The 12946-nt window shown below is 44.6% G+C and overlaps 1 protein-coding gene across 1 annotated transcript; it reads left to right on the forward strand.

The window, feature by feature from the left end:
• Positions 1-659: 659 nt before the first annotated feature.
• On the forward strand, positions 660-1835 carry LOC119390401 (uncharacterized; the record flags this gene model as incomplete). The annotated part of the gene is given in 2 exon segments (XM_037658014.2): positions 660-1058; positions 1583-1835. Coding segments are annotated over 2 exon segments (611 nt in total), but the record flags the coding sequence as incomplete, so codon positions are not given.
• Between the last annotated feature and the right edge of the window lie 11111 nt (positions 1836-12946).

Genomic DNA, 12946 nt, shown 5'->3' on the forward strand with positions numbered 1-12946 from the left:
AATGTTATATATATAACCCGTAACAACAGAAGGGTTGAAATTTACTGCTTATAATTTCTTCGCTTTTTGCAGGTTATTTCCAAAACGAAAACAGCAATGATGGCGTCGCTGTCTACTCTAATCTTCCTTCTTTGCTCTTCCGGTAAGTAGAAAGTTTATAAAGGCTAGATGTCGCATTATTTTAATCACCATGATAACTTCCAGGCGCATCAAAATTTTTAACGTAGATGCCACCGAACTATGTTTCAATAGCTGCCGCGGGGAAATGTTATAGCGACGATTATCACCCACAATTTTCTCATTCTTTGTAGAAATAATAAGATAATTACGCCAAAACATTCTTGAGTGTATTGTATCACTTGATTACTATACTAACATCGACATTTGGGTGCAAAAATTAACAGGAACTGTTATCTTGGCAGCTTGCAAGTAATTACATCCTCAGCTGAATAAATATACGAACATTTTTCAGTTACCTTCCTATGTGTTTATTTCTTTGTTACACTTATAATCTACCATTAAAAAATGTCAAAGAGATTGGTGATTCGTGATTGCCTAGCTTCTTAAATACGTGTGCAGTACGCGTTGCTTTCGAAACCTCACGTAAGTAGCCACCACAATATAAAATTGTTACCTGCGCCCGCCTTAACTCGCTTCAGGTGTTCTTAGCGCCCTTCCGCAAGACTCGAACAATTTCATCGACATGGTGCTCAGAGACAGACTGCCCGGTGAAGTTCGCAACCGGAACCTCGACCCTGCGCAGATACCGAACTTCGACGTCAAGGTCAAAAAGACATTCGTCACGAACCTAGACCTGAAGGTGGACTTCACTTCAGGCCTCGTTCGTGGTCTATCGCAATTGAGACGTCGGGGTGACTGCGGTGCTCCCGCCTGGGAGGCCGCTAACACGACCTTTGGTTGCCACGTGTCCCTCGATGGTGTTCGAGTCTCCTACAAAGCCAAGGCAAAGGGCCACAAGGTCCTTGGCTCAACCAACTACGACGTCGACATGTTCGTTGAGAACACAAACTTCTTCGTCCAGATCACAAGCGCCCGATGTAAGTTCAAAAGAACCAGTGTCAAACACTTAAACTAAGCAGAAAACGAAAAAGAAATGTGTCATATCCTAGATGGGACAAAACGATTCTGATGAGCGCGAAAAATAATCAAACGGTGTCATTGTGTACAAAATATTAGCGCCATTTTTGGACGGTTCATTAAAGATAAATAACTGGGTTTTATTTGGCAGTGCTTTCTCCCCTGAGAAGAGAGAAAATGTCGTGATCCTGCTGTTCTAAGGCTGTCAAATGGGGTTACACATAATTAATAGCACACGCTATTCAGCCAGTGTCGCAGAGAGCATCACTATCTATCTATCTATCTATCTATCTATCTATCTATCTATCTATCTATCTATCTATCTATCTATCTATCTATCTATCTATCTATCTATCTATCTATCTATCTATCTATCTATCTATCTATCTATCTATCTATCTATCTATCTATCTATCTATCTAAGCGTGCGCGTGCGTGCGTCTTACAAAGTAATACAATGCAAACTGATTTCTTTCGCTTCCAGCGGTTCCCGCCGTCTTGAAGACCTTAAGCTTAAACTCACTGGAGCTTAAGATAACCGAAAGCACCAAGCTGGGCCTCAACAACGAGCGCAGGAAGAAGTACCACGATGCGATCAGGTCCCGTATCCAAGATCTACTGTCGGCACTACTGTACGGCAGTTTCCGGGAGGCGCTGAACCAAGCTGTCAGGACCGGTGTCGCACCATTCCCCTGATTGTCACCGACGCATATACGACGCATCACTCACAATTTCGCGAGTGCAGAACGATTGCCCAGGACACAAAGGTTGTGGAATAAGTATAAAAATGCGTTAGCACTTTAAGCTTGTTCGTATGTAACGACAGAGCAATAAAACCAAAGAAAAAGAGAGACGGCGTCTTGTCACCTTTTGCCTCAGCTTTTTCCTCCGCATTTTAATTTCATGTTATGGCAGGTAGCTCCGTCGAAAAGGGCAATTTGACCGGAGTCATAGAATAAATTGCGAAATGGAAGTATTGCTGTCACCTTGTCTTCCTTTGTAATTTTCGTGGCATAGGGCATTTCCCATGTTACCGTGCCTACAAAAATAGCACTGACAAATACAGCCTTTATTATTCGACTAGCACGAATTTGCGTTATTCAAGTGCTTTGCTAAACAGTATGCTACACTGCCGACATTTAGCACGAAATAAACCTGCCTGGTTCGAACGGCGGCTCCCCAGCAAAAACAAAATAAATAAAATTACCTCAGCAGGGCACTGAAACTTATGTACTGAAACTAACATTTATGTGGCGAAGAAATAGTGTCTACCCTATGTGTGCACCACGGCATTTGGTAATGTGCTTTAAGCTCTATCATCACAGTGCATTTAACACATCTTTTCTTACATACGTTCATTAAAAAAGCGATTTCGTCATTTTATCGCGCACATAATCCTATTTATATAACGATGATCTGGGTAAGTGTGTATGTTCCGACAATCCATTTGCCGAGCACATATTCTCGGCCATCGCGTATATGCTGGAATAGATAGATGGTTCCTGTATGTAATGGGAACCGGTAAGCATGTGGTTAATGGTTATATTCCAGCAGGTATGTGCCTCAACAGACAAGTTTCGCACTGTGTGTCAGACCGCTCTTTCTATTCCTCCATAACAATTTAGTATGTGATGTACGAAGTAGAAAGCCTTAAATATATTTTGATACATATCGTCTTTTTGATACATCTCGTACGTATGTTTTTTCTTGATAAACATTGCATAATACTTATGACACAAGCAGCTAACAGCAGCAAGTAAGGAAGCATTTCACGTGTTATGCGCTACCGCTGCTTCTTAGTGAAAAAACATACGCGTCATTGAGATTGTAACGTAGACGTGTACCTTCTACTTGCTTTTTTTTTAGATTTTTGAATAACCATCTGTCCACTATTGGGCACTAACACAACGCCAAAATTCTCTATGACGAGAGCTTTTTTTTTGCATGACTTAGACTGAATATGTTGCCACTTCACCCAACGTCATATATTCCGGAGCGCTTTACGGTGTGTCCCAGCTATAGACTATTTTACGGATGGGTTTCGGTGCCGCCATATTGGGCTGTTAATCTTGTCGTTTCTTATCTTGAACAACTAAACGAACAGCGCTACGGTGGACGTATACACATGAAAACGGTTGGGTTGGTGCATTAAGCGTTTGCTGGCCTTATCAGTTGACGTCACGAGAGAGAAAATAAGAAAACATTCTTTTAACAGTACAAGGTGGCGGCGCCCACGTGTCTTAGGTAAAATAGTCTATAGATCACGAAGACTTAAAAAGAGGAACTTCGTTACGCGAAAAAACATAGTAAATATTAATCCAAGTGCACTGGAGTAACATTTTGCTAGTGCTATTTACTTATTTATTTATAATAAATTTTGTAACTCGTGAAGTACTCTGCTAATGACGATATGGTCAATGAGCCATCTGTAGGCATTTTCAAGGTACACGTCACGGCGCTATTCTCGGCATTGTACTAATTGCTTGCGCACCTTTTTCCACCGATCAAGAAAGCCGGCGAAATTTGAAAAGTACCACGTGTCTATGCTCCCACAAGCATAAGAAAACAACGCGCTCAAATAACTTTAGAGCGAGCGATTGTTTTGCCGGTCGTGCACAGCCAGAGACAGCATGGCGTACCTTTATAATGGCACGGAATGACAACCAGCAACTTGCATCGCCATTTTTCAGCGATTCTTTCGACTGGATTTCAGGTCACGCTCACCATTCATATCTCACCAACAGCTGACGTCACAGATAACGTGACTGGAGCGCTGTTCAGACGACGGACTGACTTTTTGTGTTCGCTTTTGTTGCGATAACGAATAAAGAATAGCTATTTGTGCTCTTTATCAAAGCTGTCACAACAGTTCATGATTATATATGAAGCAGCGGACGACGACAGGCACAAAAGGAACGAAAGGGACACCTGTCTTCGTGCGCTGCTTTATATATAATCATGAACTATCACCAACTCGCCCAACTTTCAACTTTACTGTCACAACAGCTAGATGTCAAGACCAAAGCGACGCGTTGCTACTGTCGGCGTGCAACTCTTTTTGCCTCGTCAGCAACACCAGCAAGAGCGGGGATGGATAAAGTTAAGTTTGATGTTTGGTATCGACAGCCCCTCGATGATCTGAGTGCACGCTGGCAACGCGAAGGAAGAGCCAGAGTCTGGTTGAAGGCAGCGTTTATTCACCACGACCGTCCGCACGGGCCGCGCCCAGCGAACTCTCCCGACTCCCGGCATTTCCCTCCGTTGAAAAACAATCATACAAACACTGTACGTTTCCCCTCTCCTTGCTCTCAGCTAGGAGAAAAGGAATCCGCGCGACACTCTCCATCCTCAGAACCACCCGCGTTGGCAATTACTGCCGACGGACGTAACCCGATATCCCGCTTCGGGCCTCGCTTCTCCTCCTCTGTCGCTGTGGCCACATGGCTTGGACCTCGGCGCCCGCCTGACCGTTTCGAGAATCCGCTGCGGCGGTTAGCTTCCTCGACACAAACTCTGTAAGCAATAATTCCGGAAAACCCGCCACAGCTTTCGAGCCATGCATCTCTCCCGACGACCCCCTTGTGGTGTCGGCGCCAGGATCCGCCTCGCTGCGACCTAAGAGCTCGCAAACATAGCGAGCAGCAGCCCGCTCACACATTCTAAGGCGTTCACACTCTCTGAGACTGACTGATAATAATACAAATACTGTAATTTTCAGCACTAATTATGGTGCGCATGAAAGCATCAGACTACGTACAGCAAAGTGAACGACTTCATAATCCTGCTTCAACGCTCTACCGCTTCACTGCGCGACATACCGGTTTGTTGTTGCTACTAAATGTGATTTAAAAATATAGATCCTTCTTAAATCGCAAAAATATTGCTTGAAATTGCCGCTCAAATTCGCGGTCTTTTCGTTTTTATCGGGATCTTATCACACGTTCTGGCAAGTTCTCGGTCCCTTTAAGCAGTGACCTGCGGTCGATCACCGGTCTTCCGGTTCATGCGAAATTCAGAACATGTTTCTACATTCAAAATAAATCATTTATAAATAAAGAACAACGCAATCATTGGCCCCGGTTAAAGTAAAGAGTTATGTTGGATACATATCATATCGCAGCATAAGTTTACTTAAGGGCCAAATAACCTTGAGGATAAGTAATGAAAATGGATTGATATCTTCATTGAAACTGCAGACAGTTTTCTTGTGAGCAGCTGGTATCGCTGCTGCACGTGGCGGAGATCTTAACCACGCGCGTGGCCTCTGCGATCCGCTTCGGCAGTGCTACGAAGCGTTAAGTTAAGCCAACATTAGTTAGATCATAGTTGTCCTCTAATTAATGTTATTTTAACTTATTGTTCTAATTGACGGCAATGCTAATTAATGTTAATCATCTAATTAACGCTAACTAGCGGCGCTCACTAACACTCCTAAGCTTAAATGTACATATATACCTCATGAAGTGGACGGGAGGATGACCGCCGCGTGTAGCTCAGTGGCAGATTTTCGGACGCGTTATTGGAAGGTCGCAGGTTCGGTCCCTTCCGGCGGCAAGTTATCTTTTTGTCCACTTTACTTTCTTTCTTCACATTTACATCATAATTATTACAAATAGCATCCCTTATGCTTTCCTTGGCTTTCTTGTCTGTTAGCTTTAATTAATGTTGGGTCTAGCAAAAGAAAAAACGGTACCTTAAATTTGTCTTTCTTAAGTTAACCCAAGGAATATACCAGGGCACACGAATGCCCAGGTGCGAGTGTCCCTACCAGTGACCTAAGTCAGGGATTAGGGTCGCCTCCAGTTTTTCTTTTCTCTTTTTTTCTTTTTGCTTTCCGCCTTCTTTGATCAAGGAAACGTCATAGTGAGCATGTGTGAGAGCGCTTCTTTGTGATGCGTGTTGCAGCGTGATCACGTGTGTTTTCATATTTCGCTGGATTTCTTCTTCAGCTTGAAAAATTGGCATGCAATGAGTACGTCGATGAAAATACTGCACTTACATATCCCTTTAAAGCGCCTACGGATGCCTCATTGATCCTTCGATATTAGGGCGGCTACTTCTCGAGTTACAAAATATATTATTTAGACTAATCAAATCTCATTGACGGAAAAATTGCTGGCGGCTATTCCAGTGCGCTGGGAACAACTTGTGCTAGGTTTACGTCACGTAACGGACTTTCACTTTAAGACCACAATTCCATGCTGTCTCGCATACATTACATCTTCACGGGCCCGCGAAACATTCGCGCACGCTTTCCAAACAGTGTACGTACGCACAGAAAACAACCATCATGCTAGCCGGCACTGCCTCGTCGTCTTCGCATGGCTTATCGGCAGTTCTGTTTTCAGAGTTTACTTAGAACATTCCACAAAACAAACCTTAATTTCATAGCTCCAAATTAAGTTCCTCAGAGTTTAACACATTGCGTCTACGCCGAAAGTGATACATCGTGCGACAATAGCGTAAGGGCACAAAACTATCAATAACATCGCGATACGGTTCCTTTCGCGTAATAACAAAGCAGTAATTCGTTCGGCAAATTTTCGCATTCAGTAAAAAAGTGACATGACCATTCCTTTCAAGTAAGTATATGGCGCTGCTGTTGTTCACTGATGAAACCTGCCGTTCTGACACTGAGAAAGTAAAGCTCGCTTCGATAACGGTAGCAAGAAATACAGTACTTTGATTTCGTTTCACATATCAAAAATCTGTCTCAACCATGTATGTTATTAAGCCTTCTACTCTTCACAGAAGAACAAGTTACACCGCGTCGTTCATTTCCAAGTATATATATATATATATATATATATATATATATATATATATATATATATATATATATATATATATATATATATATATATATATATATATATATATGTGGGGGGGGGGGGGCAGCAACTGCCTTGACAAAGACAACCCCACTTATCGAAACTTTGGCTCCAGGGACATTTCCTGTTTCAAACATTTTTCACTACTCCGTCGTCCCCTCGATTTTTGCCTAGTTTGAACTTAAACACTTATTTGTACAATAGAGTGCATTCTCCAATCGTTTATGTCTCCCATTACAAACGTAAAGACTATTATGTGTCAAAAGACATTTTATGCGCAGAGGTGCGATGCTCTTTTTCAAGAGAGGGTACATTTGCTACCACTTCCCGTCCTGAGCGGCATTTTCGAATATTGCTTTTCTGTTCGTGTTCATCCCAGCAAAAGTAAAGATAGCATTTATTTATTTATTTGCGATGTTCATTTTTATTCCAAAAGTGAGGCCACGGTCATACTTGCACGTCAATAACATCTTGAAATAAATATTTCGTTGTCTCCCAATTCTGCCAAGTTTGTCGTTCTCGGCACTCTTAAAGATAAAAGCGTAGCTATCCCAACAACGGTCTAATCTATACTGACTTGATGCCGGAAGCTGTATACAAGCATTTTATCTTGTTCCGCTGTTTCTTATAGCAGCGGACGTCATGTGTCTTGTCAAAACCACAGCCTAATGGAACTCCTGAACTGTGCGGATATCCCCACTCCAGCACGCCTGTTCTAGTTAATTCCTTCTGCTGCTAGGGACAGAACGTATGAACGGCGTGGCGCTAGTCAGCGCCTATTTCCTGTCGTCAGCTTCAGCGCTTGTGATATTTTGGCCAGTGCATAGCGCTCATGTCGTGTAATTATTATGCATAAATAGAAACTACCTCCAAATAAAAGTATGAGAAGTGATTTAGAAATTCTTTGAATCTGAATTGAGGCCTAAAGTCACGGTATCTGAACGCGGTCCTACACCACGCAAGTCTACGGCTTCACGTGGCTCAAACACTACGCAATAATTGCGTAACCACACCGAATATATAGTTTACTTGTTCCTCATTCTAAGTTTGTAACAACGGTCACATATATGCTGGCGGTTCATCATAGAACACGGGCGTTCTCACTGCAACGCCATCCAAACGGCCGCAGAGTAGCAGACGAACAGCATGTAGAAGTGCCACCATCCGCCAGAGGCTGGCGCGCGGGAACCCATAGAAGCCTGGCTATCTGTACAGTTCAGAAGTTCAGTACATCGTGGTCAAAACTTGAATATGGTACAACGTGTACCTATACTGAATGCAATTTATCTAAATGTGGAGGTTGACCAATCCTGGCACTTATGTCACACTACAATCGCTTCGGTAACGGCCATGCACAAATGTAGCTGGGCAGCTTTCAGTAGTCCTACTGATTTCTTTCCGCAGAGTTGTGCTGTTACCACCCATCTATTGCGTAAGCCGCTGTTAGCGCTCAGATTTTGCTTCACCTTACTACAAACAGCTAACCATAGATGAGGCTGAATGACGGCAGATGAATAAAAAAGATAACTGCATCATAGCAGCTGCAAAGGATAATAACGCCAAATAAAATTTACATAAGCCAAGCAATCTAGACGGCGAACAATTCGTTAAAATAATGCGGGAAGCTTGCATTAAGTCGCGTAATACCATGGCACAGCGAAGCACAGACCCTTCGCCGCTCGTACTCCCCGTCGACCTACACGTCTAGCTTCGAGATGCGCTGCTTTCTCTTCGGGAGTACGCACTTTATTAGGACACCCCATGACTGTCTCGCCACAATGCGGCGCAGCCATGCTATGCACTGTAGAGCGGAAGTTGCGCGCGGTCTCTGTCGGTGGGCGTGGCTTAGCTACTGCGCATGCGCGGCTTCACCAGGTGCTGCGGTATCTGGTCGCTAGACGACGCGATGCTAGCTTCCTCTGTCTTTCTTATTTTTTTCTCTCTCTCTCTTCCGTGAATCTTCTCTCTTTCTGCGTTTCTTTCTCTCTCTGTCCTCATTCTTTCTGTGGTACGTTTCACTCTCTCCCCTCTTACTTTACCTCCTCCTACTCACGCTCACTTCCCTTTCCCACCCCGTTCCTATGCTATACTATTCAAGGGCTATGCTATATGCTCTGCTAGCGTGCCTGGATAGCCGAGTGGTTAGGACGCCCGCGTTCAGATCGAGGATACGCGAGTTCGAATCTCGCCTCGTGATGAATTTCCTTCTTTCTCTTTCTTTACATCTTTCTTTCTGTCTGTCTCTCTGTATCTTTCTCTCTTTCTTTCTTTCTCTCTCTCTGTACTCGTTCGCTCAACCATCAGGGTCATTACAGGCCACGCCAGAGCTGTGTGTAGTGGGATTTGCTCAAATTCACAAACTCGTTCATGGTGATGATAGTTTTTTTGCGGAGCAGGGACGTTTTTCTGTGAGCTTTAACAGCGAAGCAGTTAAATATTGTTAATAATCCCTGTGTACCAGAAAGCCACTGAAAAAATATATGCGGATTTCTCACAACAATAACTTCCCTCCTCCAAGAAGTCCAGAATTTCCAATAATTGCCCAAGAAATCGCCAGGCCTGCGCGGAACGCACAACACAATCACAGCGAAAGCTCGAAGCGCGGCTTTTCTAGAACCCGTTGTAAACGCTCCTGGGGGCAACTAACATGTTGTGTCGCGCGACCCCTGCATGGTGACATGCTAAGACAGCAGTGCTGTTGTGCTCTCTATTCATGCTACTGGGTGGAGCTGGGTATCTTCCATATCTCTTTGCTACCACCAATCCGGCGTGGCCATGCCGGTCATGTGACCCATGCCTCGCAGACCAATAGCCATTCTTCCCCTTCCTTAAAACCACCTGCCATAAGCGCGGTAGAGCAGTCTCCCGTCAGTCTCGCCGAAGCTTGGTCTCTGCGTCGTCACTTTACGCGCCCTCCCGTCGTTCGGCCTCTCCGTCGGCCCGCCGCGGGATACGCCGCGCTCCTGCCCTACACAACATAACACAAGTACACTTACGAGGTCCCCACTACGCTGTAAATGATAATTTGTGTGAAGTAGAGAAACATCCACTTTGCCATTATTCGTAATTCTGCAAAGAAGCGTAGTACCCACTACACACCTGTAAGACGTTATGTGCACTTTGTTGGTGCTGTGGCTAATGACGATGAAGAATTTTTGTTAGCTTTTTGTAATGAGTTCGAACCATCCAGCGGCCCACTCCTTACGCAATTTGCATTGTGTGACGCCTGGTTGTTCTCTTACTCTTCTACCACGCTCTATCACATATGCTAACGCGATTCCTTCCCGGACATGAAGCCTTTACAGGGTCTTTTCGCGAAGGAGTTCCAAGCTGCCGGCGTGGCTCTGTGATAGCATACTCGACTGCCACGCACAAGGCCCGGGTTCAAATCCCACCCGATCCTGGATCCACTGGATGCTCTCCAGTGGATGCCACTCCACTGGATGCTCTCCCTTCATTAATAGTGCATTGTTTCCCTTCGTACCAGTACTCTAACTAAATTATACATGAAGCTTATGTATTCTGTGCGTGGAATTAGCTAAATAATGATATTACAAAACTAAATACAGGATTGCGCTCCGATAGGCGCAATCACTAAAAACGGCAAATGGAGTCTATCATCGTTGCCTCTTCTCGGCTTGAATGAAACAGTGATAATGCGCACCAATACGGGCCAATACGCACTATGCAATTATGTAAACTTTTTCTTATTTCGTTTTAAGGAACATACCGCCCGGTTTGCTCGATGTGGATGCCCGAAAAATATGCCAGATCCCCACCAGTTCATTGTAATTATATCTTCCTTGCACTGTGCAAAGAACTTGGGCTGAAGGTATACGAAAAGTTATGGGATAGAAGGAATCCTGGAAAGATCATAAAATCGTGAAGAACGAGGAACTGCGTGTCACAATACCGATACGACAATAAACAGGTCATGTTATTCTGTGTTCTTTTTTTCGCAGCGAATACATCATATTTTAGTGGGTGTGAATAACCAACCGAGTGAGTACTATGGTCTGTGAGTACTATGTTTCCATATACGCACAAAATCGGAACAAAAATAAGCATCCTCTAGAATAGTAAATAGTAGAATAATTAGCTGACTACCTAGGCATTTAGAAGAGATAAATTACCAACGATACAACAAAAATCATCAATACATAGTCGCTTGTCAAACCGCAAACGTATCGATTAAAAAAAAGGAGAGTCGTTTGTAAACTCGGGTGCAATTTCGGCGGAAGCGTGCCTGCTGGTCGCCAGCAGCCGAAATTGCAACCAGGTTTACAAGAATCAACCGCTCACGTCACTCTGTTCCCGTCAAAATTTTCTGCGGCAGGACAAACGCCCTCTTATCCAACTGTCCGACGTCACCGCACCCTCCGACGTCACCGTATACAGTACAGCGTGGAATGTTGTGCTTCGGAGGACTCGAGTGGGGATGGTTTTAACGCCGGCTGTCACCTTAGCGTGGAGCCAGCCACACTTGTTGCTGAGTGTTTCGCGTGCGTATGGACGCAGACATAGACGAGCGCACGAGGGGGCGGGGAGAAGGGGCACGACCGTCCCACCCCCCCCAAGTCACCTAAGGGGTGGGGGGGGAGGGGTAAAGTCTGCTCCATACTTTTGCTCAGCCGGACTTGTCCCGCCATTGCTTAAAGAGCAGGGTTAAGGCCACGCAGGTTTTTCACAATAATGGCGGCCGAAGGCCCCTGATGTTACACTCCAAGAGCTGTTTACTTCCCATCTTTTCACTCAGGAAGCCAAGGACCAAAGGCAGGCCATTGCGAGAAGCACGTCAGCACTTCATCTTCGTTTTTTCATCCATTGTTAAGCGAGATGTCTTTTTGACTCGACCAATGGTGAGGGCGAGGGGGTGAAGGGTGCGCTCATACACACCATCAATTATCCGATACACGCCATTTTATCAACATGCTTAAAATCGGAACGCTGCCGTCTCCTTCTGCAAGCCTAACACTGTAGCAGTGCCACGACCAGCTAAGACACTTGAATGCATGATAGACTGTGCATGACACTGCTTCCATTCATACACAGGACACTACTTGTGGCTTATATACGTGCTCCACGCATACGCACCAAGCATTATGCATTCAGAAAGTCTGCATCACACTAAAAAAAAAGGGGACTTCGTCTGCGTACTTCTCACGAAACCACCTACAAAATGCAATGACCGTAAGAATTAGCGAATAGAAAAATGAATAAAATAAATTCAGGATACTGCTAATGTTGCCTTGATTATTCTGCACAACCCGTGTATTCCTTACACCGACCTGATTAAACGACCTGCTATCACAAGAGTGTAAACGGCGCCGGTGTAAACGTGGCTTCATTTAGGACGTGTATCACTGAGGTCATGCAAAACAAAGGAAATCGGCGAGTGTCATTATGATAATCGCTCGGCCCATGCACGAACGTTTAGAACCTCCTTATTCTCAAACGATCCTTGGCTCAAATTTTTGCACAGCTCCATATATTTAAGCACACCACCTCCTCTCGACTGAACAAGGCGCCAAGATTCACAAGCATTGCCGCCTATTGCCAATGATCGTTTCTGTAGATGCCCGGCGCCGCAGTAAACTTTCTTGAGGCAAGTTGGAGAGTTGAATGAAGGAAGCTCACAAATTCGAAGTCAGCTTTGCTTAGCACCGCGTATATGCAGGAATCACGTAGCGAAGGCATATGCTACAGTAAGGTAGTTATCCTATTCTATACAGTGTGACACGTTCCTCAGTCCCCTGAATAGTCAGAAAAGGCGCGCTGTTGTGTAAATCTCTTATACGTGCGAGTACACAAGTGTCAAGTTGAAGGTTTGGTGTAACAGTACAAGTGCCAAACCTTTTTGTGATATGTATAGATTCTTGTCAGCTGCAGATTGTGGGTCAGCGTGCTTCCTTTTGAAATTGTGCGTTGTCTGGCGAACCCACCGGCGCGATGCTCGCATGACCATGGCCACATTCGACTACTCGTAATGGAGAGCTCCGGAAATTTGGACCATCTGG

This window comes from Rhipicephalus sanguineus, chromosome 4 (assembly GCF_013339695.2).
Source record: "Rhipicephalus sanguineus isolate Rsan-2018 chromosome 4, BIME_Rsan_1.4, whole genome shotgun sequence".
In the NCBI taxonomy this organism is placed as follows: Eukaryota; Metazoa; Arthropoda; class Arachnida; order Ixodida; family Ixodidae; genus Rhipicephalus; species Rhipicephalus sanguineus.